Consider the following 27,404-nt stretch of genomic DNA (forward strand, 5'->3'; position numbering starts at 1 on the left):
GAAAGTAAACGCACAGGATATAAGAAGGCAAAATGCTTGCTTTACACATGGATTTGGCCAAAATGAGAACATCAAGGGTACACCCCTTCAGCTGTAGCCTGGAACACATGAGCAAGATACATTTGGTGCTTGCATCAACTTTAGACCATGGAAGGATGACCAATTTAAATCGACTACTCATGATTTACGTTACTGGTCATGAGCTGAATATTAGGCTCAAATCTGTGCCATGTAGTGAATTTCTGTTCCCTGGAAAGTTAATGCTACATAAAACTAATGACCAGGCAGAAATGAGGATTTTTTTGATCCACATCTTCCCGTGTAGTAACATTCTTCCTGTATGAACATATGCAAACAAATCCCCATGTTTGCCACTCTTTCAGGTGTGTTTATAATGGAAAAGAAATGAAGAAAAAAGGTGGGAAAAAAAAAAACAGTGAAAAACTGATAATATGGTCCCAATCTCAATAGGCAAACTGTGGCATTTTGCATGAAATTCCTGTATTTATTGTAGTTCTAACATACAGACACCCAAATCCCCAAATGCTAGCAGCATGTCCAATGTCATCTACACTGAAGTCAGATTTTACAAGCCATGAGCTGTAATTTCACAATCCTGTCTAGGGTTATATTGTGCAGAAAATACAATAAAACTATAATTTTAAAGAAGTGGGATATAGAGAACTCACAGATGCTTAAGTAGAAAGCAAAACGCACTGTTACTTCAGTTGGTATAATACAGAGGTATCCTGAAATGAAATAAAATAGGATATGGAAAATGAAGGTTTACAGAAAAAAAGGATTTAAATTATTTGTGTCTCTAACAACTTTCAGTCTAATGGAAAAAGCAAGCTGGATTGTTTCTGTGTAATATTTGAGTTGAGTAGCTGATGATATTCCTTATACCTTTGCTACTAAAGGTCTCTCAGTATCTAATTTGCTGTCCAGGATTTTGCTGACAAGGCAAACTTGCTTTACTTATTAAGTATGAATGAATTTTAATACTAAAGGGTCAAATAGTTAGCACTTAAGTTACATGTGTACAAAATATTTATTCCTGCTTATCTAGTACCCATCAGAAAAACCCATTACAGTTTACTCAAATTTGAACTGCTTAATACACTTGAACTGTTAAACAGCATGGATTCCTAATGCTTGCAATGTATTTAGTATGCATCTTTTTCCCCTCCTCCTAACAGCAATACCTCAGAATTTGCCTTTAAATAACACAAACTTTCAGTCAGAATAGCAACAGGATCCTCAAGGAGCTCTAAAGAGAGCTCTGCCTCAATTCATAGTGCAGCTATGTGTTCTGTGTGTATTTAAGAATGATAGTGCTGTCTTCCAGCACTGCTGCCCATAGTACTTGGAAATATATCCTTTCCGTATGTGAAGACATATCCTCTAAGAAGCTACCAGATAAATCAGTTCACCCTTGGCTGTAACTAAATGCTGTCTAGTGACTTGTGATCGACAGGGCTTTAACCTCTGACAGCTAGATTCATTGTTGGGACAACAACCAATCGTCGGTTTTGACGACATGAGCCTAATCAAAGTCGCAGTATAAAAGCCCCCTTGGCATATAAAAGGCACACCAGTGTGGCAAGCCGTCTCTCAGATTGCATTTGCTTTCACGGATCTGTTTGGAACTGAAAGAAAAAGGGAAAGAGGGAGAGGGAAAAAAAACAACAAAAAAAAGAAAAAAGCTGCAGTGACTGTAAGATCATGCAAAAAATAGTAGTCTATGTTTATATTTACCTGTTCGTGCAGATATCTGTTGATCCGGTGGCTCTCGATGGCAGTAGTCAGCCCACAGAGAACACTGAAAAAGACGGACTGTGCAATGCTTGTACGTGGAGACAGAACACAAAATCCTCCAGAATAGAAGCCATAAAAATTCAAATCCTCAGCAAACTGCGCCTGGAACAAGCACCTAACATTAGCAGGGACGTTATTAAACAACTTCTACCCAAAGCTCCTCCACTGCAGGAACTGATTGATCAGTACGACGTCCAGAGAGATGACAGTAGCGATGGCTCTTTGGAAGATGATGACTATCATGCCACAACCGAAACGATTATCACAATGCCTACGGAGTGTAAGTAATAACCCTGCTGCTTTCGTCTCGCACTGCTCCGCTGAGAGTTTTCTCCGTGCTGTAGAGCCGCACAACTCCTTCTCAGGCTCTCCCAACAGGCTGCTGGCTGGAGTCTGCAGGAGGGAGGGAGGAGAGCGTATTCCTAAAGCATTTGAGTCAGGTTCAAGTGACCGTGCTGTGAGCCTTTGTTTTACTGTTCGTTTTATCAGCTCCTTGTAATGTGCGTGCCCTGTAGCACACTTAGGATTTGCCTAAGTGTGTTTAGAAAGCAAAAGGAGATCTGCAGTTGAGTTGGCTCTGCTATTTGCAGCATACAGGACATTCCCTATTGCAGACTGAAAGTGAAAGCGCAGCTAGTAAGATAACTATATTTTTCTGCATGACATTCCACCTGCTACTGTGTTTAAGAGCAACAGAAATGAATAGAAAGACAGCTTAGAGTAGGAGACCTGCCTAACTACAGCACGTTACAGCAAGCGTAAGCACAGAGTTAAACTTTTGCTTCTTTGCTGATCCCGTGAGTTAGCACCACCCACCTCTGAGTTAAAACTATATCTTTAAAGCAAATCTATGTGTAACAGATTTAAATGTTATAATGTCCACGTTACAGCAATCGGCTCCAGCAGTCGTGCCAAGGAAGAATGAAGGCATTTACTGAATGAGCAGATTCTAAGTTATCTTCTGAGTGCTAAACATCTGCTATGGCTCCTATCAAGTATCTTATGCACAGCTAATACTATAGTATCTTATGTTCTTCATCAGCTGAAATATTTGGCTATGGCAGCTGTTTTTTAAAATAACACTTAAGAATATGCTGTCAAAAAGGAAAAAGATGTCAGGACATGTAAGGCAGGTTAGCAGTTACAGATCTTATTACCATACAAATACTAGAATAATGTCAGCTCCTGTAGCCAGCTAAAATGGATTAAAAAATAACTTTATCTGTCAATTGTCTTAACTTCATTAAGACACATACTTAATGGCAATACATTATTGCAACCTTGTAGCAAACTGTCAGCAGTTCTATGCTGGACTATTATGTCCAACATTTCAAAACTGTTTTAATTATACTTGTATATAATCTCAATGACTGGGGAAAAGTCATTAAGCTTTATTGCTCTATTCCCTTTTTTTTTTTTATAAGAAGCCTTGGAACTACTATAAACATGCTGAAGAGGCAGTTATCTTAAGTGACCTGATTTATGAGTGTCAAAGATCCGTACCATTTAAGATGAGTATTATCTGTTTTAACTTGGCATGGAGATATGCTATCATGACTAGGTAGGACAGCTGCACTATAAGCTACAGGAAAAAGGAACACAGCACTGTACATGACTTTCCTATAATAACACTGAAATGAAAACAAATAGTTAGATTAGCAATTTTCTTACCACTCAGAAAAGAAAATAAAGTGTTAAGGTAGTTTGCGCATAGTTGCCCCTGTTTGCACAATATACAGCACCCTAAGTTTATTTAGTAACCTAGAAGTTCTCAGAGGTGACAGAAATGATGAATCAGCTCAGGCTAAGTTGCTGTTGCTTCAGGAAGGTTCTCAGATGAACAGCAGAAGTGGTCTTTCAGTAGTCGCTGTGAAGTTGCATTGGCTGTGCCTTGTCCTCTGACAAGTTTTGACTAAGACTTTTCTGCAGCTGCAGGGGGTCAGCCCTCTCTTGCCTATCACTTCTGAATTTCTGCCTGTGCTCATTGCTCACTCTGAATACCTACAGAGTGCAAAGGATCAGCTACAGGTACTAAGTAAACTGGTTATCCAAACCTTTTAGCCAGTTTACAAAACAACCATCAATTCCTTGTTACTTTTAGGTGGCAGCATAATGATTATACTTGCTGTAGAATGTAAAGTGCTGAAATAGAACGATATTTGTTACCAATACTGTTTATATAATATTTTAAGACATCCTATATGCTCTGGAAAAAAATTAGGTTGATATATGCATATTTCTTTCTGTTCCCTGTTCAGTAATTTGTTCTTTCCATTCATTTATAGCTGATTTTCTTGTACAAATGGAGGGAAAACCAAAATGTTGCTTCTTTAAGTTTAGCTCTAAGATACAATATAACAAAGTAGTAAAGGCACAATTATGGATATACTTGAGGCAAGTCCAAAAACCTACAACGGTGTTTGTGCAGATCCTGAGACTCATTAAACCCATGAAAGACGGTACAAGATATACTGGAATTCGATCTTTGAAACTTGACATGAACCCAGGCAATGGTATCTGGCAGAGTATTGATGTGAAGACAGTCTTGCAAAATTGGCTCAAACAGCCTGAATCCAACTTAGGCATCGAAATAAAAGCTTTTGATGAGAATGGACGAGATCTTGCTGTAACATTCCCAGGACCAGGTGAAGACGGATTGGTAAGTGTATTAGAAAAATCTCATATAATACCTTGCTTTTTTTTTTTTTTTTTTTTTATTAGAAAGTAATTGAGTTGTGCTTTAAGGATAAAAATTGACATGCCGCTTAAGGAATGGAAGATAAAGGTCCTATATCCCAAATTCTTTCACTCCTGGCTTTCAATTAATGGCAAAATCACTTTGCATTCCTTTGACTCCATTTTCCTGTTTGAAAAATGAAGATTACCTCAGGGTCATGTTGTGAGGCATAGACTGCAAAATGTTTTGGTACTTATCAGTAGATGGTACTAACAAAGTTACGCTGTGTCCAAACTTCAGAGCAAATACTGCTTAACACAAAGATATTCTGCACAAATAAAAGCAATCCAACTCTTTCTCTGATAAGAAATTTGCTTTAGAGAGTGTTTAAAAGATGTTTCATTCAGCATATATGAGAATTTCTCCCTATTCTGTATGCATTTATTTTCCACTAATGACAATGAAAATTAGCTACACTTACGATTCCTAAATTGTGCATCTTTTACTATGTGACAGAACGAACAATCCTACTAGAAATGTTTGAACACGTGCATTTTGCTTGATACAAAAAAACCCACATCAATATGATGAGAAAGAGCATGAAATAAATTGCTTATTTCAGTAAGACGAACACAACAAATCCAAAGTGTGCCAGCTGAACTACTACAATTTCCTTGTTGCTTCCCCAAATTGCCACATCTACAAACACATCTGAACTTACTGAAACAGCTGAAACCACCAAGAAATTTCTGCCTTTGAATACAGTACTGAGATTGTAGTTTTGCTTCTACTGATACATAATAGATCATTCTGTTTACATAGCTATAAGACGTTTAACTTCATAGCACTGTAATGCAGTGAAAAGAATCAACAGGAAAGGCACATCTTAACTGTAGATCCACCACAGATGTGAGTCTGTTGAAAGAGGCCACTGAGATATCAATACTGGCTACACAACCTCAACCCATTCAAATGCCCAACAAGGTGTTTTCACACACGTGGACAAGCCAAGGCTTCTCCACAGCTATCATCATCCCCAAAAACAAACTGAATCTTGATCAGTGCAGGGTTAAACAGTCTGCAGACCACAACAGAAAACAAACAAACTAACAAAAATCTATCCTCACACTCCTCCAGCTCCTTTCCAGCCACTCTATGCAGTGCAATGCTCCTCTCCATCAAGTCTCTCTCCATATTGCTTACTTTTGGAAGGAGCTTCTTCAGCACCTGGACAACAGGCAGCCTTCAAAAGAACCAACCCGAGTAGCTGTAAGCTGGGCTGTTTTTTACTCCTGAGGCAACACCTTGGTCAGTGCCAAATAGGCATGCGGTGCTGAAATGGACATGGAGCAGAGGAAAATGTGGGAACTTTTTCAAACTTGTGATTACAAAGGCTGCTATTTCTTTCTATTCTTAGTTAAGAACTGTGCAAAAACACCTCCAATAGGAAGCATATGCCCAAAGTACTCCTCTGTCCACAAGGCTCTCTCAGTAGCCAAAATATCAGCTACCCCATCCAAAGTCAGTGCAGCAGACTCAGCCCTCTGTCTGTGTAAAAGCTGTAAAGTGGAAATAACCAGCACCAGAAGGCAAAACTTTCATTTCTATCACCACTCCAATCACTCCTCCAAACTGTAACTATAGAGATACCCCGTTCTCCTTAGTCTAGAGGAGAAGCCTTCCCTGACATCCAGAAAACCCAATTAAAATACCATTTCAATGGTGGGAATTTCTAAAAGAATCACAAAAGGGAATCCAGCACTGCTTGGATCCTGCCCTTTAGTGTGTTTTTTTCACTTATTTTTGTTCAAGTTTGTTTTGTTTTTCCTTCTCCCTTTTGGGAGTTCTATAGAAGAAGTAAGCAAGAGAAACTCTTACTGCAGTATAAAAGAAAACAATAGCTTAAGTAGAAACCAGAGATCCTCATGATTTCTGAAACTGTCTCTTAGCAGGTATTAAGAAATGATGCTAGCACTGAGACGATGATTTCAGGAAGAGATACTCAGAAATTAACACTCTTTGTGGAGAAGCAGCAGGGAAATGCTGGTCTTCAGAACACAGATGAGAAATAATCTTTGAGCAGGGAACAAATGTAGCAGACTTGGATGAGGAAGAAGTTCTCAGAAGGGTAGAAGTTCGAAAACATTTGCAAATGTTATTTGAGAACATTTATTTGATATGTTTGTGTCACAGATATCTAACTGCATGTTTTTACTCAAATTACATATGCCTACCTCGTTAATACTTCCGATTCCTTTTCCTCTTCTCTCAGAACCCATTTTTAGAGGTCAGAGTTACAGATACACCAAAACGGTCCCGCAGAGATTTTGGCCTTGACTGTGATGAGCACTCAACAGAATCTCGATGTTGTCGCTACCCCTTGACGGTGGATTTTGAAGCTTTTGGATGGGACTGGATTATAGCGCCTAAAAGATACAAAGCAAATTACTGCTCTGGAGAATGCGAATTTGTATTTCTACAGAAATACCCTCACACTCACCTGGTGCACCAAGCAAATCCAAGAGGTTCAGCAGGCCCTTGCTGCACACCCACCAAGATGTCCCCTATAAATATGCTGTATTTCAATGGAAAAGAACAAATAATATATGGAAAGATACCAGCTATGGTTGTAGATCGTTGCGGGTGCTCATGAGACCATCGTGAGATCCACCACTTCGTAAATTGTGGAAGCCACCAAAATAAAAAAGCTATATTCCCTCACCCATTTTTGAAACTGTGAACTTACGTACACTAGGCATTGCCAACATCCTTATACTGTACAACTGTACAGACCACATTAAGCACAATACAAGCTGCAGAATGTGAACTTGAAGACAGTAGAGTTACCTAAGGGCTGGCTTTGAAACAATGGACAAAGAAGCTACAATCAAAATCGCCGGATTTAACCAATGAGTTTCTTACATTGTGAGGGAACCAATATTCAATGATTCAGACACAAATTTATATGCAGTTTTCAACTTATGCTGGTAATGAAAAGTAAACTCCTTCTCTTCTGAGGACAGAAGGAGCAGGCTATTAAATCAACTTCTTTACAGCTTCACTTAATGTTGTATTCACAGAAAAATATATACCGGTAACATATACACCACTTCGCAATACCACCAAAATCGTCCTTGAACACTTGAATATATAGTGCAGAGTTGTGATAAGATGAAATTCCACTTAAATGGACAAATCCTGAAGTTAGGGATGGTGTAGTGTATTTAGTGTGTTTCCATTCCTTATTTTCATTAGTATGTTAGTAATTAATGGCAATGGTGCTACGTAAGCAGGCTGAGTAAATAGATAGTTATCTAAGTGAAAGAATTTAGAGTAATAATGAATTTGCCCTATCCTCAGGTACACTACTCAACATTCGCAAGAAAAAGATTTTTAAGGGAAGGTGAATAGATTTCTAAATGAGGTCAAAGAAGATACAGTACGGAAGTCTAACATTCAAACCATAATCCCACACTGTAATCTGCCTTCGCAACATTACCGTTTGCACTATAATAAGCCAATGCAAATAGTTGGTTGCTACAGATATTGTTAAAAAAACCACTTTGATATAACTGACTTGTGTAATATGTATGCATCAATATTTTGTAAATAAATGTTTATTTTTTAATCACTGTCAGTATATGTTCAATATGTTCATCGCAAGAAAGGAGTGATGTTAACCTGTACTTTTGTCTAATAAACAAAAACCAGTATTGTCTTCATAACATTATTTCCTGGCCTTTAACAGTAATACGAAGGAACAACGCAACAAAGTAAATCACATGTAGAGAGTTATATTACATTTTGTATGGTTGTTAATTTTATTTACATTTTGATCCACGCCCTATTTTCCATACATAGAATGTTATTACCCTAAGTAATAACACCATAAAAGACTGCTGCTAGACACCTGGTACCATATCTTAACGATTTGTCTTCATTTGGGTAAACATGATAATGCAGATTTCCACCCTAATTTGGTGTATTTCCCTTTTGACAAAAAATTCTTTGGAATTAAAATGTTTTCACTTGAACATAATATATTTTTTACTATAATACAGAATTCTATTTTGAACTTTTCTTTGTGTGAAGCAATCATAGAAATGCGACTATAACTGATTTTCCCCTCTGATGTATTATGTATTCTTTCCTGAGGTGATAAATACTTGTAAAAAGGCAAACAAACTTGATACAAAGAAATCATACAAGAATGAAATGCTTAAGTTCGATTGATAAATTGGAAATTTAAAGAACAAGCAGATTTTCAAGCATCCCTTTTGAACCAAGAGGTGTTCTGCTAAAGCTGTGCCCAAGCATCACACAGATGTTCAGCTTCTCCAAACATAGTTAATCTCTGCAGCCCTTACATACACTATCAATTTAGTTTCCCACAAGCACACAGCGTAAAAAGTCTCAAACAAGTAGTCAGCCCAGCAACAGAGTGCCCTAAAGCACAGCAAAAGCCTGTTACACAGCTCACAGTTTTTCCATAGTGCAGCATACATCAAGACCACTGTTGATAACTGAGATTTTTCATAGGACAGCAGCTGCAGAGGTGGCAGCACATTGGAGCAGATGGCTAAGAAAACATGGTCAGTCTACACTGCAGTGCTGATACAACCTGCATGCTGACTTCTGAACTCAGCAGATGAACTGAAGCTAACGCAAATGAAGTTATCTCACGTAAGGACACAGTTGGCTGTTCCCTGCACAGATGCACTGCATGAGCAATGGGAGCTTTCCTACTGGTCCTGCCAGTATATCATGGACCTCCTGCCTGCTTCTCAGCCTCAGCTTCTGCTGAAGACCATGTTCTAGGGGCAAACACTTCAAATAAGCCTAAATGTAACTCACAGGGAGCTTAACTACTGGCAAAGGAGCCATCAACACCAGGCATGTAGAAACTGCGGCTTTTCAGAGGTATGGATTTGCTAGCTATGGGCAGATTTCAACAGTGCAGCTAAAGGTCAATCACACTCACAGCTTTAGGTCTATTTTCCAGTTCCATAGAGTTTAGGTTCATTCTTCTGTGGTAGTTGGCTGGTGGTTTTATTTTCCTACCACCCAGCCCTCCTCCTTATTTTTTTTATTTTTTTAATCAGAGATTACTACATTGTCTCTTTCTTGGATGCAAACAAGTTATTTTGGCCAAATGCTTTATAAAAACAAATTGGCCTAAGACTGGGACAGTCCAATCCAGGCAGTTGCATTTTGTTAAAGATACAGCAAGACCAAGTATGGGGTTATAAAATGAAGCACTCAACAAACACCATAGCCAAATCATCCTGAATCTACTTAAACAATTAGTGAAAAAAAAAAAAACAAACGAGAAGAAATAGTAGATAGATACAAGGCACTAACTAGAAACATGATACATACTACCTATACAATGCAGCAAAAATGTCACCAAGAACCTCACTTAAGTTTTAATGACCCTGGCCAGATGGAACATGAGCTCCATCCCAAAAACAGCACTTGCAGCAGCAGCACCTCTGCACATCGCAACTATCTGTGCACTGATGCAATAAGACATGCAGCAAAGATGAGCTCACTAAACCACTCCCACCACTGCAGCTGCCCTGAAGAGCAGTCTGACCATAATCCTTCCATGAAATGTATGTGATTCATGTTTTGAATCAATAAAATTGCATTTTAGCAAGCTTTGGAAACGCTAAAGCTCCAGTCCACTCTCCTGCTTAGCACAGAAAAGCCCTGATGACATCCAAAGGTCAATTTATTAATTCATACAGTATGAAGTAACGCTCTGTTCATGCCTCACTGTTTATAAGTATTCACAAAAGAGCTTATAGTGTCAGCAGCTCCTGAAGCAAACTTGCATGAAGAACAATAGAAACAGGCAGGCATACAGTTCATTCAGCACTAACAAAGGAAAATTGCCGTGAATATTCTACAACCTACGGTTCGGTACTCCAGAACTACCAACAATGAGAAGCCTGGAAGCCATGTGTAGGTCAGGTGAAAACATGAGCAATGAGCTTTGCAGCACTTTGGGTCTAAATTTGTCTGATATTCACCAGCCTTAGCTGCTAAAGCTCATTTTGGTGCTACAGAAGAGACTTAATTTTCTTCAGAAGCAGACAAAATCCATCTCGTGTGTGTTCTCAGAATGGTACAGCTTCCAGGGAAAATAAACCAGCTCAGTGCCCATGAGCCAACCTGTAACACACCAGTTTGTAACCTAAAGGCCATCTCTCACCACATTCTCTAAACTAATTATGTATACAAACAGCTCCTGCACAGAAGAATCTTTCATTAGAATTCAATGGCCAAATTTAACTTCCAACCTGTTGCTTTTCTATTATATGTGCTGTACTGCATTGAGCCTTTAGAAGGTAAGCCCTCTGAGCACTGAAAGGATTCAGCCCAAACGAATGGAAGTTGACAAAAGGCAAAGAGGGATATGCTGGTTTGATCTGGGGGCTTTTCCTGCAGAAATATTGACATAGTTCCTTTTTTTTTTCTTTCCCCTTCCCTTGATCAATTTTTGACTTGAAAGAAAACAAATGATTCTAGCCAAGCAATGATATTACAGAGATCACACTAAAAATTCCGATGCTATGAAGCACCCTGAAATAAAGCTCACCCTTGGAGCTCCCTTTGCTCTGCAGTGCATGCACCTTTGAATGAGAGGCTTATCCCACTATTTGCCAGGCAGCGAGCCTCTCTCCCGCCTGCACATTCGTCACCATTTTTCATGTCGTTATCCATCAAGTTCGGCCCCACTGACATATGAACCAGGCAAACCGAACACCTGGCTGTCACGCATTATAGCATCAGGTTGCAGCGCGGCGCCAGGTGGTCCCACGTCAGGCAGATGCCTGCAGGCTGAGGTCAGCTGCCTACTGTATGCTGCGGGCCAGCCACGCGGGCAGCAAAGCGCGGTGCTGGGAAAAGAGCCTTCTCCTTGGCTGTGCCTGGCACCTACTGTGGTAGGCAGGAGCTCCACCTGGCCCATCGGTTTCTGGCACATTGCTCATACGTCACTGCTGGAACAGCATCTGATATGCCCGCCCTGCTTGGAGCGCTTTGAAGATGTGCTGCTTTAAAAATTGTGCCAGTTCAAATCCAGTACATTACCTCCTTCTCGTGACTTTCTAGGGTCTTCCCCACTTGTGATGGTTTACATAAGAATTTTACAGGGGAAAACACTGATTTTTCTGCTACGCTTATGCTGCTCCCTGTAAATCAGCATGGTAAAACTCATTTACTGGCTTGTGGACACACCCTCTCACAGAACCAGAGCATTAGTCTGTGGGTACCAAGCTTCATGCCCGGCTTGTCAGTGACCCCAAAAGGTGTACAAGAACCCACAGCATTCCAGCAACCACCTCTATATGGGCAAAGGCATCTACTAACCAGGTTACACCAACTGACCCTAGCTGAACCTCCTCTTGTGTATTGGCAGCTTTTCTTTTTTACCCATATGTTATCACAGCTGGAAATGCTATCAAAGCATCCTTGCAGATGTACCTTCTGGTTCCCACACTACTGCCTCAGTTTTCCTTATCAACCAGTCCTGGTGTAGATCCAAGCTCTAGTCAACTCATAATGGTCATCTCTTTGGAGCTTATCATCTCCTTAGGTATGTTTGCTTGGCCCTGGATAGCACAGTGTTTTCAGTAGCTCTTGGATCTTAAATAAGAAGTGCCAAAAACTGCCGTAGGGTTTCAGTTCCATAATGGAAGCAACACACTTCCATGGCTTCATTCTGTTTTCTTGGTGAAGAACACCTAGCACACCTAACAGGACATAGGTCTGTGTTTCCGAATGGCTGTCTGAGGAACGTAGAATTGAAAATAAAAAAAAAAAGGAAAAGGTCTCTTACTGACAAACCTATCTTAACTATTAGTGAAAAACACATGTATTAACAATATTTCTTACGTATTCTTACATCATAAATAATGGGCAATAGGCAACAACTCTTCCTTGTATTTTTATTTCAAAGCACAGATTTTAGGCAGCACAGTATCAGCCTGGTAACAGACACCAAGCAGCCCCATGGTCTCTCTGTGCTGTCAGTCACAGTGGCTTTCCTGGCCCCTTACCATTACCTGCATGTGTTAAAGACTACTGGTCTTTACAAAGATACTGCCAAAATCTCTCACTGTTCATGGTTTTCCACTTCTTTAAGTCTCCACTGCTCTAAGTCCCCCACTTGTAAACGAAATCATCTGACTAAATCTGTGCCAAACTGTTACTGCCGTATGATTATATTACAACAGTCCTTTTTCATTTCTATACTGGATCTTAAAGTAAATTCAGTCCACAGAAGGTGCAACGCAACCCTTAGTATCTGTTGTTTGGATTAGCTATGACTAAACTTCAGATCTTCAGCTGATAAACAACCAAAAATCAGTCTGACATATTTCTTTTGACTGTGATTCAGCAGGAGCTTAGTTAGAACCAAACGTGATTACTCGGTTTTGGCTATGCAGCCTTCACGAGGCTTTACCAGATCCGGTCCCACGGACCCTAAAGCTGATTCAGAAGCCAACTGTTCCCTGGCAACATTGCCATGAGCCTTGGTCAGAGATTAAGCAACATCTCCCTCATGGGCTTACAGCAAACACCACTGCGTCACACACCCATAGCTTTCATATACCACAGCCTTAAAGTCATAGAACCATTAAATCATTTGAGTTGAGAGATACCCTTAAAGATGATTTAGTCCAACTCCCCCACAGTGAAGAGGGACACCTACAGCTAGATCAGGGTGCTCAGGGATCCATCTAGCCTGACCTCGAAATGCCTGCAAGGATGGGGGCATCCAACCTCTTCAGGCAAACTGTTCCAGAACTGCACCATCCTTACTATAAAGAACTTCTTCCTTATATTCAGTCTAAATCTCTCTTTTAGCTTGGAACCATTTCCTTTTGTCCTGACTAAACAGACACCACTGAAGAGTCTGCCCCCTTCCTTCCTATAGTCCTTCTTCAGATACCAAAAGGCCACTACCAGGTCCCCACAGAGCCTTCTCCAGGCTGAACAGCCCCCAGTCTCTCAGCCTGTCCTTGTGGGGAAGGTGTTCCATGCCTTCAATTGTGCAGCTCTACTCCAGACGTGCTTTAAGAGGTCCAAGTCTCTCTTCTGCTGAGGCCTCCACATCTGGACATCATACTCTAGATGAGGTCTAACAAACACAGAGTAGAGGGGCAGGGTTGCCTCCCTTGTCCTGCAGACCATGCTTCTTTAGATGTAGCCCAGGATACAGTCAGCTTTCTGGGTTGCGAGGGCACACTGCTGCCTCATGTCCAACTTGCCATCTACCAGTACCCCACAAGTCCTATTAAGTGTGTGCTCCATAATTAAATCCCTCAGCTTGTACTGATAGTGGGGGTTGACAGAACCCAGACGAGAGACCCTGCACTTGGATTTGTTGAACCTTGTAAGGTTCTCCAGGGCCCGCTGATCAATATTGCCTCACTCCCATACTCATTATGATGGAGAAGAGTGGCATTCTGTGTCACTTGAGAGGTTCTTCAACTCTATCTTCTACTATATTTTCACTATAAACAGCTAAGTTAACTTTTAAGTATAAATCCAACTACAGCCTAGATAGATAGAAATATCTGAACTGAACACAGTCTACTTAACAGCAAGAAGCTGGATGTATGTCTGCAAATCAGCTGTCCAGGACCAAGCCCTGGAGCCTCTCCCAGTAGAGCTGGTAAGACTGAATCTGCTGGGCTGGCACAGCATCTGTCCACAAGCTTCACACTTCATTCTCTCTGCTCTTTCAGAAAGCAGAGTTGCATAAGGCACATGTTAAGGGCATGACAACATGGTTAGTACTTCTACTGCAAGGAAAGCAAGTCTTCAAAGAGAAATTCATTTCCAAATACACCACCACAATCAAACAAGGAGCTGAGTCCCCATAGATATTTGACCTACCTAGTTACTGGTTTATCTAAAGGTACTAGAGTTGCATTTAACTGGTTAAAACAACTATGTTTTTATGAGGCTTACACAGAAAGAAAAAGCATATTTTCTGATAGAGAAAAGCAATAAGAGAAAGGACTGCTGTGAATTCTTCCTTTGCTATTACTGGGGGTCAGCAGCTGGCTGCACAGCAGGGCTCCCTTTGTAGGGAAGCTGTGGCACCTACTGACAAACCGGGGCCTTTAACCACTCCACACCAGCTAGAGACAGCGCAGCCAGGCAACCAGGGATTTCTGGCCTGTGACAGAAGGTGGACTCACAGTATAATACCAACCTGAAAGGCCAGGTTGCCCAGGACAGCTCACTGATTCCCACACTGCCTAGGACAGTCCTGCCTGATGGGCAGGAGGAAAAATTTTACCAAGTGCAAATTGCTGTTATCAGTGTGGACTGGGGAAAAAGAGATAACAAATGTAACATTAAGAAGTCTGCTCATTATTTTGTCAGCTATTTCTTTGCTTCTTGTGGCTGCAGCATTTCTGGGCTGTTTCTTACCATATCAACAAGACATAACTTCTGTCTGAAATCAAAAGTGCTTTAAAACCTTTCCTCTCAGTATTGCTTTCTGTGCATTCCCCCTGTTCAAGAAGTGCTAAACAAGATGAAATACACGTTAAACTGTGAAACTGAGCTAGAAACAGTTACACTCAAAGACAATAACCTCAATAACTGCCTCTTGTGTCTTTCTAAAGCCAAGGCATAAGGTTTCCATGTCCAGAGCTGCCTTCATCCATCCATGCAAATACAACAGGATGAAAACAGAAGGCCAAATAAGACAGTTGCTGATAGCCAGCTACCTGGAAAAACAATCACCAAATTTTCACGCGTAAAAGTTCCGTACCTATTACAACAGAAACAAAACAATAAAAGAAACATTGTCAACACTTGCTTTCTCATAGACTTGTCAAATTGAGGCAGAAACCAAATACTTGTGGCACTAATTTCCAAATGAGAGTTGGGGACCTGACTCTCTTTTATTATTTGCTTATTCTTACTGAAATTAAGATAGAAATGGCTATTTACTTGATCTACCAGAGGCCTCGTTCTACTGGCCCTTGCAACTCTGGGCTTTCAACTTCTTCTGCTCAAGAGAGTGACACATTTCACATTCTTCACAGAACACACTTTACATACTTCATAGAACTTAAGTTCTCAAATACCCTGCAGACAGTATCCAGGAAGTCATGTGGAAAAAGCACGAAGAAATCATGAGGCAACTGACCTCTTTCACCTTCAATTATTTTTTTCTTCAACATAAGAGAAACCGTATCTCAAACAGTATCATGCTTTAGAGAGTAAATGACTTGGAGACTGCTCCTCTGGGACATGAGAAGTTGATATATTCATGGATTAGCACCACTGAAACTCTCCCAGAATCCCTAGACTTAACCTAGACACCTATGCACTGTAAATAAATACGGTAGATCAGTATTTTCCAAAAAGTTATTACTAGCATTATATTTTTCAACTGAAATACTGGCAACATGTATGATGTAAACTCAAAAAAGAAAACTCATAAGTAAACTTGAAACAGAATCACATAATTCATCAATTGAAAGGGACCCACAAAAATAATCCAAGTTACAAATGCTGTATTTCTTTTCTTTTGGATGAGTACATGCTTAAGTCACAGGGCAGTTGTGCTGAAGCACAATGATCCAAACTCAAATAATTATATATTGTTTAGAATAATGAGGAAACGATACAGCTGCATTCATCAGATAGAAAGAGGAATATTTTTTTCCATCCTTTCTGGCAGTTTATTTTTAAGACTCCTCAAGTATGGTGGTTCCTAAGTGGCTCTGGTCACAAGAAACCTGACTTAGCCATGCTCCACATTAGACAACATACTATAATCTCTCTGGGAAAAGCATCTTGAAACAATTGCACTGAAATTTTTGAATTTCAATTGTGATATTTAATGATAAAGACTTTTTAACGTTTGACCTCTTGCAATAATGCTTGGCCATCCTGATTAACTAGGAGAGTTATCGACACAATTATTAAAAAGTTACAGAGAAATACCATTTTTGTATGACCAGATGGTAGTACCTCATTGAACAGCAAAACAACAAATAAAACCCACTGGACTCAGTGACAAAAATCATAGGCTGGAATCTGAATGTCACGATCATTTTTTTCTAAGTGAAGCGAAAGCCTTCTACCCCAGATTCCAGTTGTGCTAAAGTAATTGGATAATCTTTATTCTCTATGTATGGAAAGAATGTAAGAGAATACTGCCGTTACAGCTGCTTGCTTTAGCACACTATGGAGATGACTAGAAATAAGTGTAGTTCACCCCAGTAACTTACTTAAAAATATCAAGCAAGCTACACAGCCACATGAATGGAAAGACACAAATACTTATTTGGCCTATTCTTAGAAACCAGGCACCTAGATTTCTAGTTAGATTTCACACTATACCCATACTCACTCAGCTTTCATTTAACTTTGAACACATCTGTTACCAAAAAAATAAATTCTTATTCACTCTGACTGCCAGCAAGGCAGTGGAATTTGGCTGCTCAAAGATGAGTCTCCTGTTGGCCTTTTTAAATGCTTTTTGGTATTCCTGCATTTGGGATTAAAGGGAAGACTGATTACACAGACATGCAGGTGAAGAAATGGCTTTGCATGAGGTCTCATGTTCTGTGTCACACCATAGCCTCCTCCCTGTTTAAGAACTCAAACTGGGGCAGGCTATAATTTACGTGAAATAATGCTTATAGAGCTAAGTCATGTCATGTTTACTTGTGTGTAGTTCAATGCACTAGAACAACCCTATCTTGAGACTATTGATTGAGGAAACCCTTGAAGAACACAGAACTTTCTGAGCTGATTCACGGCCTCTCACAGAGCTCTCTCAAAAGAGAGGCAAAATCATGAACCTATGTTCCCTATACCCTCAGCAGTGCTTCACAAAGGTCTTAGTGACTGTGACACTGCAGGGTCTGTAACCTTCCTGCCATTTCTGATGATACACTGAATGAGTCCCAAAACATTCTCCTCCCTTGCAAAGGGTAAGACACCAAGAGCAACCAAAACAAACATATGTGGATGTACAGAATAACATAACTTATTTAACTAAACCCCAACACATTCCACCCTATTTGGTAGACACTAAAATGAAGCAGCAGTAGAAAGGTTAATGTAGAAACGTAAAGTAGGAACTTTACATCACCTCAATGATGTTGGCCTCTAATTTGATCACATAGAGAAGTAGGAACATAACAGTCTTTTTTACTGAAGCTGTTTTTCACCAACTGATCACTATCCTACATTCAATTCAAAGTTGTGTTTCCCTCCCTTGAGGAAAAAAAACCAAAAAACAACAAAACCCATCAAGTGATTAAACAACAACTACGACAACAGTGCTGCAAATAACAGCAAAGACTTAAGTGCTACTTGTTCAAGAAAATGAACTGCAACCATTTCTTCAGAAGAACATAACAGCATAAAGCTATAACAGAATAAACCATGCAGGCAAACACTTGTTTCTCAAACAAAGTGCACCTCTTACCTGAAATAATTAATCCTCTCAAATAGAGAAAAGCCAACTCTAAAAAATACTGAAGTTGGAAGCACTACTTGATTTAACCAAGGTGAATACAGCATTATCACCATGCATTTGAAATGTTTTCTTCCCTCCCCCCCCCCCCCCCGCCCAGTACAGGACCTATGCAAACAGAAGCCACAAAACGTAAGCCTTTTCTGCACTGCTGCCAGCTGATTTGCTTTTCTTCATTACTTGTGCATGTTATTGGGTTTCTTCTGCCTTTCTCAATCTCCTGATCAATAAAGACACCCACAATTAGTTTTACAATGAGCCCTGAAGGACTGTTATCTATGATTTGCAGTTCTAAGCTTAACTCTTTGCTATCCACCATAATTACCTCAATAGAAGCACAACACAGAGATCTACTTCAGGGCTGGAAAGCTGAGACATGAGCAACTTCTCCCATGAATCCACCAACACAGCCACATCTCCCAGGCCTCATTATTGCTCTTACCCGGGGACCAGCTTACTCAACAAAGAGCTGCGTGCAGCAGTTGCCTCCAAACCCCAGAGCAACTCGCCACTCACATTTTCACTGTCCTGTTACTTCCATAACGTGTGGAGCATTTCAGTCTTTGAGGTTCTGTCATTCTGCTTTAAATTTGGAGGCCAAGTGTTAGGAAGGATTGTAAGCAAAAGACTCTGAATGAGATAGGTACAAGAATTAACTGAATGTAGCTAATTCAGAAGCAGGCTGCATGGTTTTATTATTGCATCCTGTTCTTAAATGACAGGGAAAGGAACAGAGTGAAAAAAAATAATGCATTTTTACATTAGTAGCAAAAAGCTTCGGTCTCCCCTTAAAAAAAATTACTTGAAAGAGGTCGTGATTTTGACATCTAAGTACAACACTCAAACATGGTTTTTCCTCATCTTGCCAAAAGGTTGTTGAAAAAGGATGGAAAATATCAGGAAGTGGAGATTTTTAGGATCCTGCAGGCATCCATGTGTTGCTCTGAACCCTGTTCCTGTAATGCGAAGCATTCCTAGTGAAAGGAGACACCTGCTTTTCCACGAGGCAGTTCCCCTATGGGCCGTGAATAATCCGATACACTTCAGCAGGGTTTTTCATCCTTCTGAATCCAGCAGTAATCCAATTTAAAATACAGAGTGGATTTTCCAAGGTAATAAATTATATCTGTTATTAACATAGTGTTTTGGACAAACTTCCCTTTACAAAGTTAACTAGAGTTTTCTAAGGACCTGGATATTTCATCAATATGGTTTATTTTGGCATTCTCTTTTCTCCATATTGATAATGAATATTCCAAGCTGAAAACATATCTCTAAAATGAGCTGACACAATATACTGTGTCAGAGAAGTGCTTACACATGATAGGTTTGCACTATTATGAACTGAACCAACAGTCTGAAACAGCCATAGAACTGCAAACATTGGTACAAAGCTAAACTAGGTTACATAAATATTATGAGAAAATTCAGTACATGGGAAAATGCATTTTGGAAGTGCAGAAATCCTAAGATACAAGAAATACTTATTAAAATCTCCCTCTGCCTACACTTTCAAACCAAGCAATCCTGTTAAAGTACATTTAAGCATACTACAGTTAACTAAAAGCAATAATCTTCAGTTCATAAGTGATGCTCTACTTTCTCGTTCTTCTAGCCTCAGAAACAGTACAAAATCGCAATTCTAAGATGCATGCATCACACACTTTGCATATAAAGCAGTGAAGCAAGAAGCTACATCAGTGTAATTACCACATCAAAACTGAGTATGTTTACAGACCCCAGCAGCATGATGGCAGTGAGTCGAGAAAAAGCAGTTTGAAATCAATTATTAATTTCTTCTTAATGAACACAAGGTGAGCAAATATGACTAACCACCCTGGATTAAAGGCTGCAGTTTGGCTGCACATTCACAAAGCACCTGAAACCAACTGGTGCTACCATAGTGATGCTTGAGAGCAATTCGGAGCCAACATAAAACACTATTTCCAAGGCAAATGCCAAAAAGCAGCAGTGATGACAAGCTTGGGAGTGCAGCATTCTGTACCTGTGGCTTGGCACACTAGGTGTATCTTCAAGTAATTTTTTATTAAATCTGTATCAATCAGTAGCCCAGAGTTTGTACAAAGAGCTCCAAAAAAAGTAAAATCATTTAAAAAAAATTCTCACGTTTCTTTAGTGAAACTTTTAGTGAAACCCACTTGATGAGTTTATTTAGGTATTATTTTACATGACTACATCCATCACAGCAGTGCAGAACAGATAATGAGAATCACTCAATATCATTGCCTTTCCAGCTGCAGTTCGAGCTGACATATTTAGCTATCACATAACCGTGGCAACTCTCCAGGCAGCAAAAAAAAAAATAATGCTTTGCACCTGTTTACAAATGTATGTGGTCATTATTCATCATTACCTTAAGTCTACATCTGAGCCAGCCTGCTCTTCCACTACACCTGTTTCACGGCCCTCATACAGTCTAGATGAATCCTTAGTTTCTAAATGGCACAACTGCACTCCTGCATAAGCCCAACAGTCCATAAGCAAATAATAAATATATGCATTCAACCAACATTTCTTTGAAAACCTCTGACGCTCTGCCCTCTGCAAACCTACTTCAAATGTACACAAAAACCTCCTAAATGTCTTTCTCCAGCAGAAAGCACCGCACTGAATCTACTACTAATCATACTTCCCAGCTTCAGTAACTTACAACAGCATCCTTTCCAGTACAAACATGAGGAAGAACAACATCTTTATTTAATTGGGAAGAATTCACAGAAATGCTGACCAGTTACACTCCCCACTGTCAGCACTGTAATTGTTCTAGAAGTTTAAGTCAGGCTTGGATAATTTTGAAAGCATTACACAACTAGGGAATTGAACTCAATCACACAAACCAAACATGATGACAACATTTAGTTACTTTGGAGCCATAATATGACATAAGGAACTACTGGGAAAATTTAAAACAAATGCAGTTCCTCTGCTGAACTCCATCCAAGATGCTGACATGGCTGCTCAAAAAAACATTGGAGGCTCCTTGAGAAATAAACAGGACCATCTGGAAAGCGTGCGAGTCTGACTAAAAGGAGATTTGAGTTATTCCAGTCATCGTCTACCAGCTATAGTCAATCTACTTCATTTGTCAGATTGTCTTCTGTTCTTAAGGAATGTGATCAAAGACTGAATTCACAGAACAGGCCTCGGAAACAGGTTTTGCCAAGCTGCTTAAGCTGCTTACTTGCTGTATACCTGCAATCAGATTTTTAAGAATAAGTTTCGCCCCTCCTTATTACTTGGAAAGCAGGACCTTCACTACACTTCAGTAGGGTTTCTGTTTGTCTTATAATTTATACTTCAGAATTTTGAATCAATACTTATTCAAGATAATTGGGATAGACAAGTGAAAATAGCAATCATTGTAATTCTACAATTACAGATAGGCATTTACTAGAGCAGTAGCAAGTATTCCGGATTCCTCAAATGATGGCCCACACCAACTCTCCTCCAGGTGACTGAAAGGTGTTTACACTGAGCTTCAAGACAGAGAAGTGCTCCTATTTGAAGGCTGAGGGTACGAGACGCTCCTAGTTCTTTTGACAGCGCTGCCTCCACAGGCACTAGGAAGTAACAAGTAATTCAGTTTCCTCAGCACTGAACCATAAAAAATAAAAGTTTTTACATGGGGTGTGTGAAACTTAATAAGGTTCAGATTGTAACAACAGATTATGTGGAAAGGAAAAAAAAAACCAGGAGATAAAACAGTTACATTTAAAGTGTACCTTTTAAAAAAACATGAGAGCATATCTAGATTTTCTTGCAACATAGAACATTAAAGACTTTCCACAAAATCCATTCCAGATCACTTCTTTTGAAGCAATAACTCCCATGAAGGCTGCATCCTTTTGCAATTCACAGTAATGGTCAGAGGGTTTCCCAACAAAGGTCAAGGGACATAAGGGACACACAAGGCTCCTTATAATTTCCCATGGGCAGCTGTTTGGAGCACAGGAAGGTGCACCACTGGAACATTCAGAAAGGATGCATACAACAGCCTTCTACCAGGCCCATCTGTGGGACTTCAACAAAAAACCATTCACATATATACTAAAACTAGAAATCTCACATCTCCAGAGTGAGCTGCTCATTGTTACACTTGAGCTAAGCAAGGGTTTACCAGATTTTACCAACCAAGCTAAAGAGAAACAGATGACTGAATTGTCTGAGAAGAGCACATAAAGCATAACATTTGTTTTATTGATGCCTATCTTTAAAAATCAGGGTTAAATTTCAATTTAACCAGTTAAAAACAAACAAAAAACCCAAAGATACTCTCAAGAAAAAAGAACTGCTAGAATAGCTTTAGGACAAGATGACAAATCAGTGTACAAAATGTACTTGATGTCAATTACTTTGCAATGAAGTCTTAAGAGCATGACTTGAAGATGAGGCAAGGGATATGGTTCTGAAGAAGGCCAACAGAAGTAATTTATAAATGAGAAAAATTTTGAGGGAATCATGTTTACACTTTTTCATTTTTATGAAAATAAATAAAGGAAGAAAATAAAATGCCAGCTCCCACAGTGCCCTGCAGAGTGAAAAGATCTTGAGAAAATGCCTTCTGATAACGCTGAAGTTTATTATCTCCTCAATAACAACTCTCTTAAGGAGATTTTATAACCCCAATGACTCCACAATGCAAATGCAGAGGATGGCATACCATAAGACATTTACAAGCCTAGTTTTGCTCATTGTTGCATGAATCCCATATGGTTACACTTGACATCTCTACACCAAACAGTTGCTTCAATGGACAGTATGACTACTGAGATCACGTACTAGACTCTTGGCAGGCATATGGGGCAAAAACTCCACATTCTGACACACATCAATCAGCACAAGCAAAAGCCAAACCACCACAGGGACTGGGAGATTGCAGGCTTGGCCATGCAAGAGACCTCAGCCACACCGCTGCTCCCATTTCTGCCATTGGCAGCTTGGCTGTGGCCGCTGCTTGCCCTCAGTCAAAAGATAAGACTGGATGAGTGGGAAGAAACAGGAAGGTTTTGCATTATGCTGTTATTTGCAGTGCCAGCAACAGCCAAAACAGATTAGTCAGTGTCCAAATTCAAGAGCACGTGCTTCAGAGCGGGCTTCCCAGTTGTTCACCATTTATCTACCCCTCATCTCCTAAGATAGTGTTAACTATTTCAAAACTTGAGTTAGTCACCCTCAAATTACTTACCTCCATTTCAGATAAAGCAAGCGCTCCTGGTATGACTGGTTTTCTCATGAGAGCACCTAATTCTCCGTGTAAATCCCCACCTGTCTCCACAACCAAATTCAGAAAACGATTGTAAAAAAAGTGGAATTGAGAACAGTCATTAAGACAATGTCCCCTCATGATGTTGTAATTTTGGACTATACACAGAGTTCTGTGCACAGAACAGTTTTGTTTCAATGAATGGCAATAATAGTCCACTCTCCCATAGCAAATATACAATCCTCAGAACATGGGGAGGTTGGGACACTGAGAAGAAAATAGATTCAATGCTTTTTTTTTTATTTATTCCCCCCTCCCCCAATTGACTAGCACAGTAATACTGAAAACTTAGTCTCCTTAAAGTTTAATGAAAATGTTCTGAATTGAATTTCACAGATACTTCAGAATATTCACTTAGCTGCCTGCCTCTTGAAATATGCGCAACAACAGAAGGAAATTGATGAGCAAAGAGCTCCAAAACAAGCAAGGAAAAAAGTATAAAGGTGGGGAGGTGAGGAAAGGCAAGAACTTGCAAGGAACAGGAAAAAAAAAAAGCCGAACATGACTTTCAACTCCAGATTAAAAGCTTAGAAAACTGGATTTATAGATAAATAATGAAATATTTCTAATTTTAAGTCGCACTTAATAGCAGTGAGTGCTGGTGAAAAAGAAAGCTGTAAGTAGGAAGAGGAATGGGGAAAAGGCAGCTGTGAGTAACTAAAAGAAAGCAAGAGTGAGAAAGCCATGCAGGGGTGGAAGAGCACACTCCTTTCTGGAGGAAGAGGCTGAAAAGGATGAAGGAAGCAGCAGAAAAAATAAAAAATAGAAGAAAATTGAAGTGCAGTAGCTGGAAAAGAAAGGGTAAGAGCAGTCAAGACTATTTGCTGAAATAACAGAGAATTGAAACTTACAAAGTTACAATACAAATAGAACCAATATATTCCTCAGATATTGATTTCTGACAAAATAAATATGGCGCTTAGACTAAAGGAGTGCAGATACAAGTTAAGCTGACTGTCATGTAGTGAAAGACTAAAGAAAAAAAGAAACCACAAAAACAGCAAAAACACAAAAAACAAGAAAAGTGAGGAAAATTAAACAGATGTCCAGAATAACAGGGTATCAACCTCCAAAGTATCTAGCCATGAATTGTCTTCCTCTTAAGTAAAACCACTCTATCTCATATTGAAAACTGAAGCTGGTATAAAACATAAATGGATGGTGATCTGCCAAAGCTCAAATGAATAAAACATACACATCAGACACAAGGAAGGATGCTTAGAAATCTCAAGTACTTGTGGAAGTCAACAGCAAGAGAGTGTAATGTTATGCCTGTTGAGAGAGCATCAGCACCAATAAAGCTGTTGATGTTTACTTACACATAAACTGATTTAAATTGCAGGTTCCCTTCCATAACAGAATAACAGCTAAGTGCATCTCAAAACTGCATGACTGGAATTAACTTTAAATGAACGTAAGAGAAAGCCTTTACAGCTCAGTCATATTACACAAATATTTAACACCACGTATTTAAATTAGACTGGTAAATACATAGAAACTCAGAAACATAGGGGTCAGACGGGACCACTGGAGATCACCTAAATCCACCCTGTGATACAGCAGGTTAAGCTGAAAAGTGTCCAGAGGGTGCCAAGTATCTCCAGAAAAGGAGACGTCACAACCTCTCTTGGCAGCCTACTCCAGTGTTCTATCACTGTTACAGTGAACAAGTTCCTTAATGTGTTTACATGGAACTTCTTGTGTTCCAGTTTTTGCCTGTTGCCCCTTGTCCTGAAGAGAGCCACATCCATGAGACTCATGATTTTTGGGCATTCATAAATGGCTATGAGATCAACACCCCAGCTTTCCCTTCTCTAGGCTGAACAGCTCCAGCTTTCCTTGCATGGGAGATGCTCCAAGCCCCTATTCATCTACGTGGCTCTCCACTGAACTCTCTCTAGATGTTTGTCTTTTTAAAACTGAGCACCACAGAACTGGAGACAGGTGTATCATTACTATGGTAGAGTACAGGGTAAAGTAAACCTTCCTGACCTGCTGGCCACACTCTTTTTAACGCACCCCAGGGTAAAACTGGCTTTCTTGGCCACAAGGGCACACTGCTGACTCACGACAAACCTGTTGCTCACCGGGATGCCAGTCATTCTCCACGGAGCTGCTCTCCAATAGATCAACCCCAAACCTGTACTGATGCACATGATTATTCCTCCCCACATGTAGGACTTCACATTTGCTGTTGTTGAATCTCATCACGTTCCTCAGTGTTCATCTTGCCATTCTGTCCAGGTCCCACTGAAGGGCGGCACTTCCTCCCGGTGTGTCAGCAGCTACTCCCAGCTTCGTATTGCCAACAAACTCAGTGAGAATGAACTTAACCCCCCTTTGTCCAGATCAATGATGGAAGAGTTGAATCAAGTCTGAGCCCAGTACCAGCCCACAAAGAACCACACTAATTGCAGGCCAAAAATAATTGTCAGGAGTGGGATTTGAACCCACGCCTCCAGGGGAGACTGCGACCTGAACACAGCGCCTTAGACCGCTCGGCCATCCTGACTCATAAAGATTGTTATACTAAAATGGTATTTTTTAAGAAATAATAATTATTTTTATTTCTCATTCTAAGAGGACAATTGTTTCTTCATTATAATATACCTGAACTGGTCAGTCAAGAGAACTGAACTTCCTTTCAGAGTAAAAAAAAAAACAAAACATCACCAGGCAGGTTTATATTTAACCCTATCTACATAGTGAGTATAGACTGCTTACTCAGCAAGAAATAAGCATTGAGTACATTGAACTAAACATGGCATTAAAACTTAATTCAATCTATTTCAGCTTTCCTCACAGCTTGTAGAGAAGGATATGCTCATTGCACGTTCTTCCACTGAAATGCTATGAATGATTTTGCAGGATTTTCTACTTTTCAGACTTCCTGTATCACAGCAGACTTCTATTTATTATTAGTATTTTTTTACTTAATAAGGGTTATTTTGTCTTCAGTTTGGTGATAGTTTTTTGTTGTTTCTCTTCCCTCGTTTTAGAGCTTCCAGAGAAGCTCTGGAAAATAACTGCCTCAGGCAGGAGCCAAGACACAGAGATCCACACCGACTGAGGAAGTAACACCAGGAAGCTCTCAGAAGCTTGAAGAGTGCTTCATATTCACTTACATAGAGTCATGTATCTATTTTTGAGGTTTTGGCACAGGAATTGCATTTCCTGTGCTACAGGAAAAACCACACGTGAAGTCTTCAGCTTTCCCTACACCTGTGGAACAGCTTTCCAGCTTCAACACCACTCTGAAAGATCTCCTTCAGTTGGTCCCTTGGCAACAGAGAACATTGGTGTTCTGTGCAGCAAAGACGATCAGGGATCCACTGTTTCTACTCACAGCCTATCTGCTGCTGGTGTAAGAGAGAAATACCTGGCCTAAACAAGCACTAACACCAAAAGCAAAATGCAACAGCCATCACACAACACAAAACACAAAGCCACCTTGTATGCCTTCCAAAATAGTAATTCAGTTCATTCTGCTTGTTGTCTGTACAAAGACTTCCTGTGGAACACAGATCTGTTATGGGCCACTCCATGACTGAGGAGAAGAACTTAAAATAAATACCAAGATGTCCCCTACCATCATCACATGCTATTTGCAAAGAAATCCCCACATTTAGGCAACACCGTATGTGAAATCTCTGCACACTTGCCATATAACAAGATTATGTGTCTCCAATTCCATATTAGTCTTCACAGAGGTAAAATTAAAATTCATCCCAACACACTTCCAATAATTTAATCAAACTTAACACCATTTTTATATTAGAAGGCATTTCTGGTCTAAGAAGACTGTAGAGCAACTGTTTCAGAAGAGCATTCAAATGATACTCTGAAGGTCACGCCAGAACCCCTAAGCAGAGAGAACATCGTATATAAACGCTTCAGTTGAGGCAAAGCTCACATTAGCCTTGCTACATAGTCCATATACTTCCCATTTTACATACATCCTGTAGTTTGATCTTTTATATCTGAAAACCTCTGGAAAGAAGTTCGAGAAGGAATCAGAGCAGTTGTTGATCCTATCTCAATTCTAGGTCTGTTGCACACAGTTCACATGCATTCAAGGCTGAGATTAACCTAATGCA

At 39.9% G+C, this 27,404-nt stretch overlaps 2 protein-coding genes and 1 non-coding gene across 3 annotated transcripts in view; 1 reads left to right on the plus strand and 2 right to left on the minus strand.

Moving 5' to 3' along the window:
- C7H2orf88 (chromosome 7 C2orf88 homolog) overlaps positions 1-1,867 on the minus strand; it is a 28,125-nt gene extending 26,258 nt beyond the window's left edge. The window contains exon 1 of the mRNA XM_032445672.1: positions 1,759-1,867. The gene's annotated coding sequence lies outside the window, so the exon portion shown is untranslated. The remainder of the gene's footprint in view (positions 1-1,758) is intronic.
- MSTN (myostatin) lies at positions 1,575-8,123 on the plus strand. The gene is made up of 3 exons (XM_015867858.2): positions 1,575-2,098; positions 4,104-4,477; positions 6,768-8,123. The coding sequence occupies exons 1-3, from the start codon at positions 1,726-1,728 to the stop codon at positions 7,146-7,148; spliced, it is 1,128 nt and encodes a 375-aa protein (XP_015723344.1). The 5' UTR covers positions 1,575-1,725; the 3' UTR covers positions 7,149-8,123.
- A 17,613-nt stretch (positions 8,124-25,736) lies between these two features.
- On the minus strand, positions 25,737-25,819 carry TRNAL-CAG. The gene has a single exon. It is a non-coding gene; the product is annotated as a tRNA-Leu (tRNA).
- Positions 25,820-27,404: the final 1,585 nt, after the last annotated feature.

This window comes from Coturnix japonica, chromosome 7 (genome assembly GCF_001577835.2).
Source record: "Coturnix japonica isolate 7356 chromosome 7, Coturnix japonica 2.1, whole genome shotgun sequence".
NCBI lineage: Eukaryota > Metazoa > Chordata > Aves > Galliformes > Phasianidae > Coturnix > Coturnix japonica.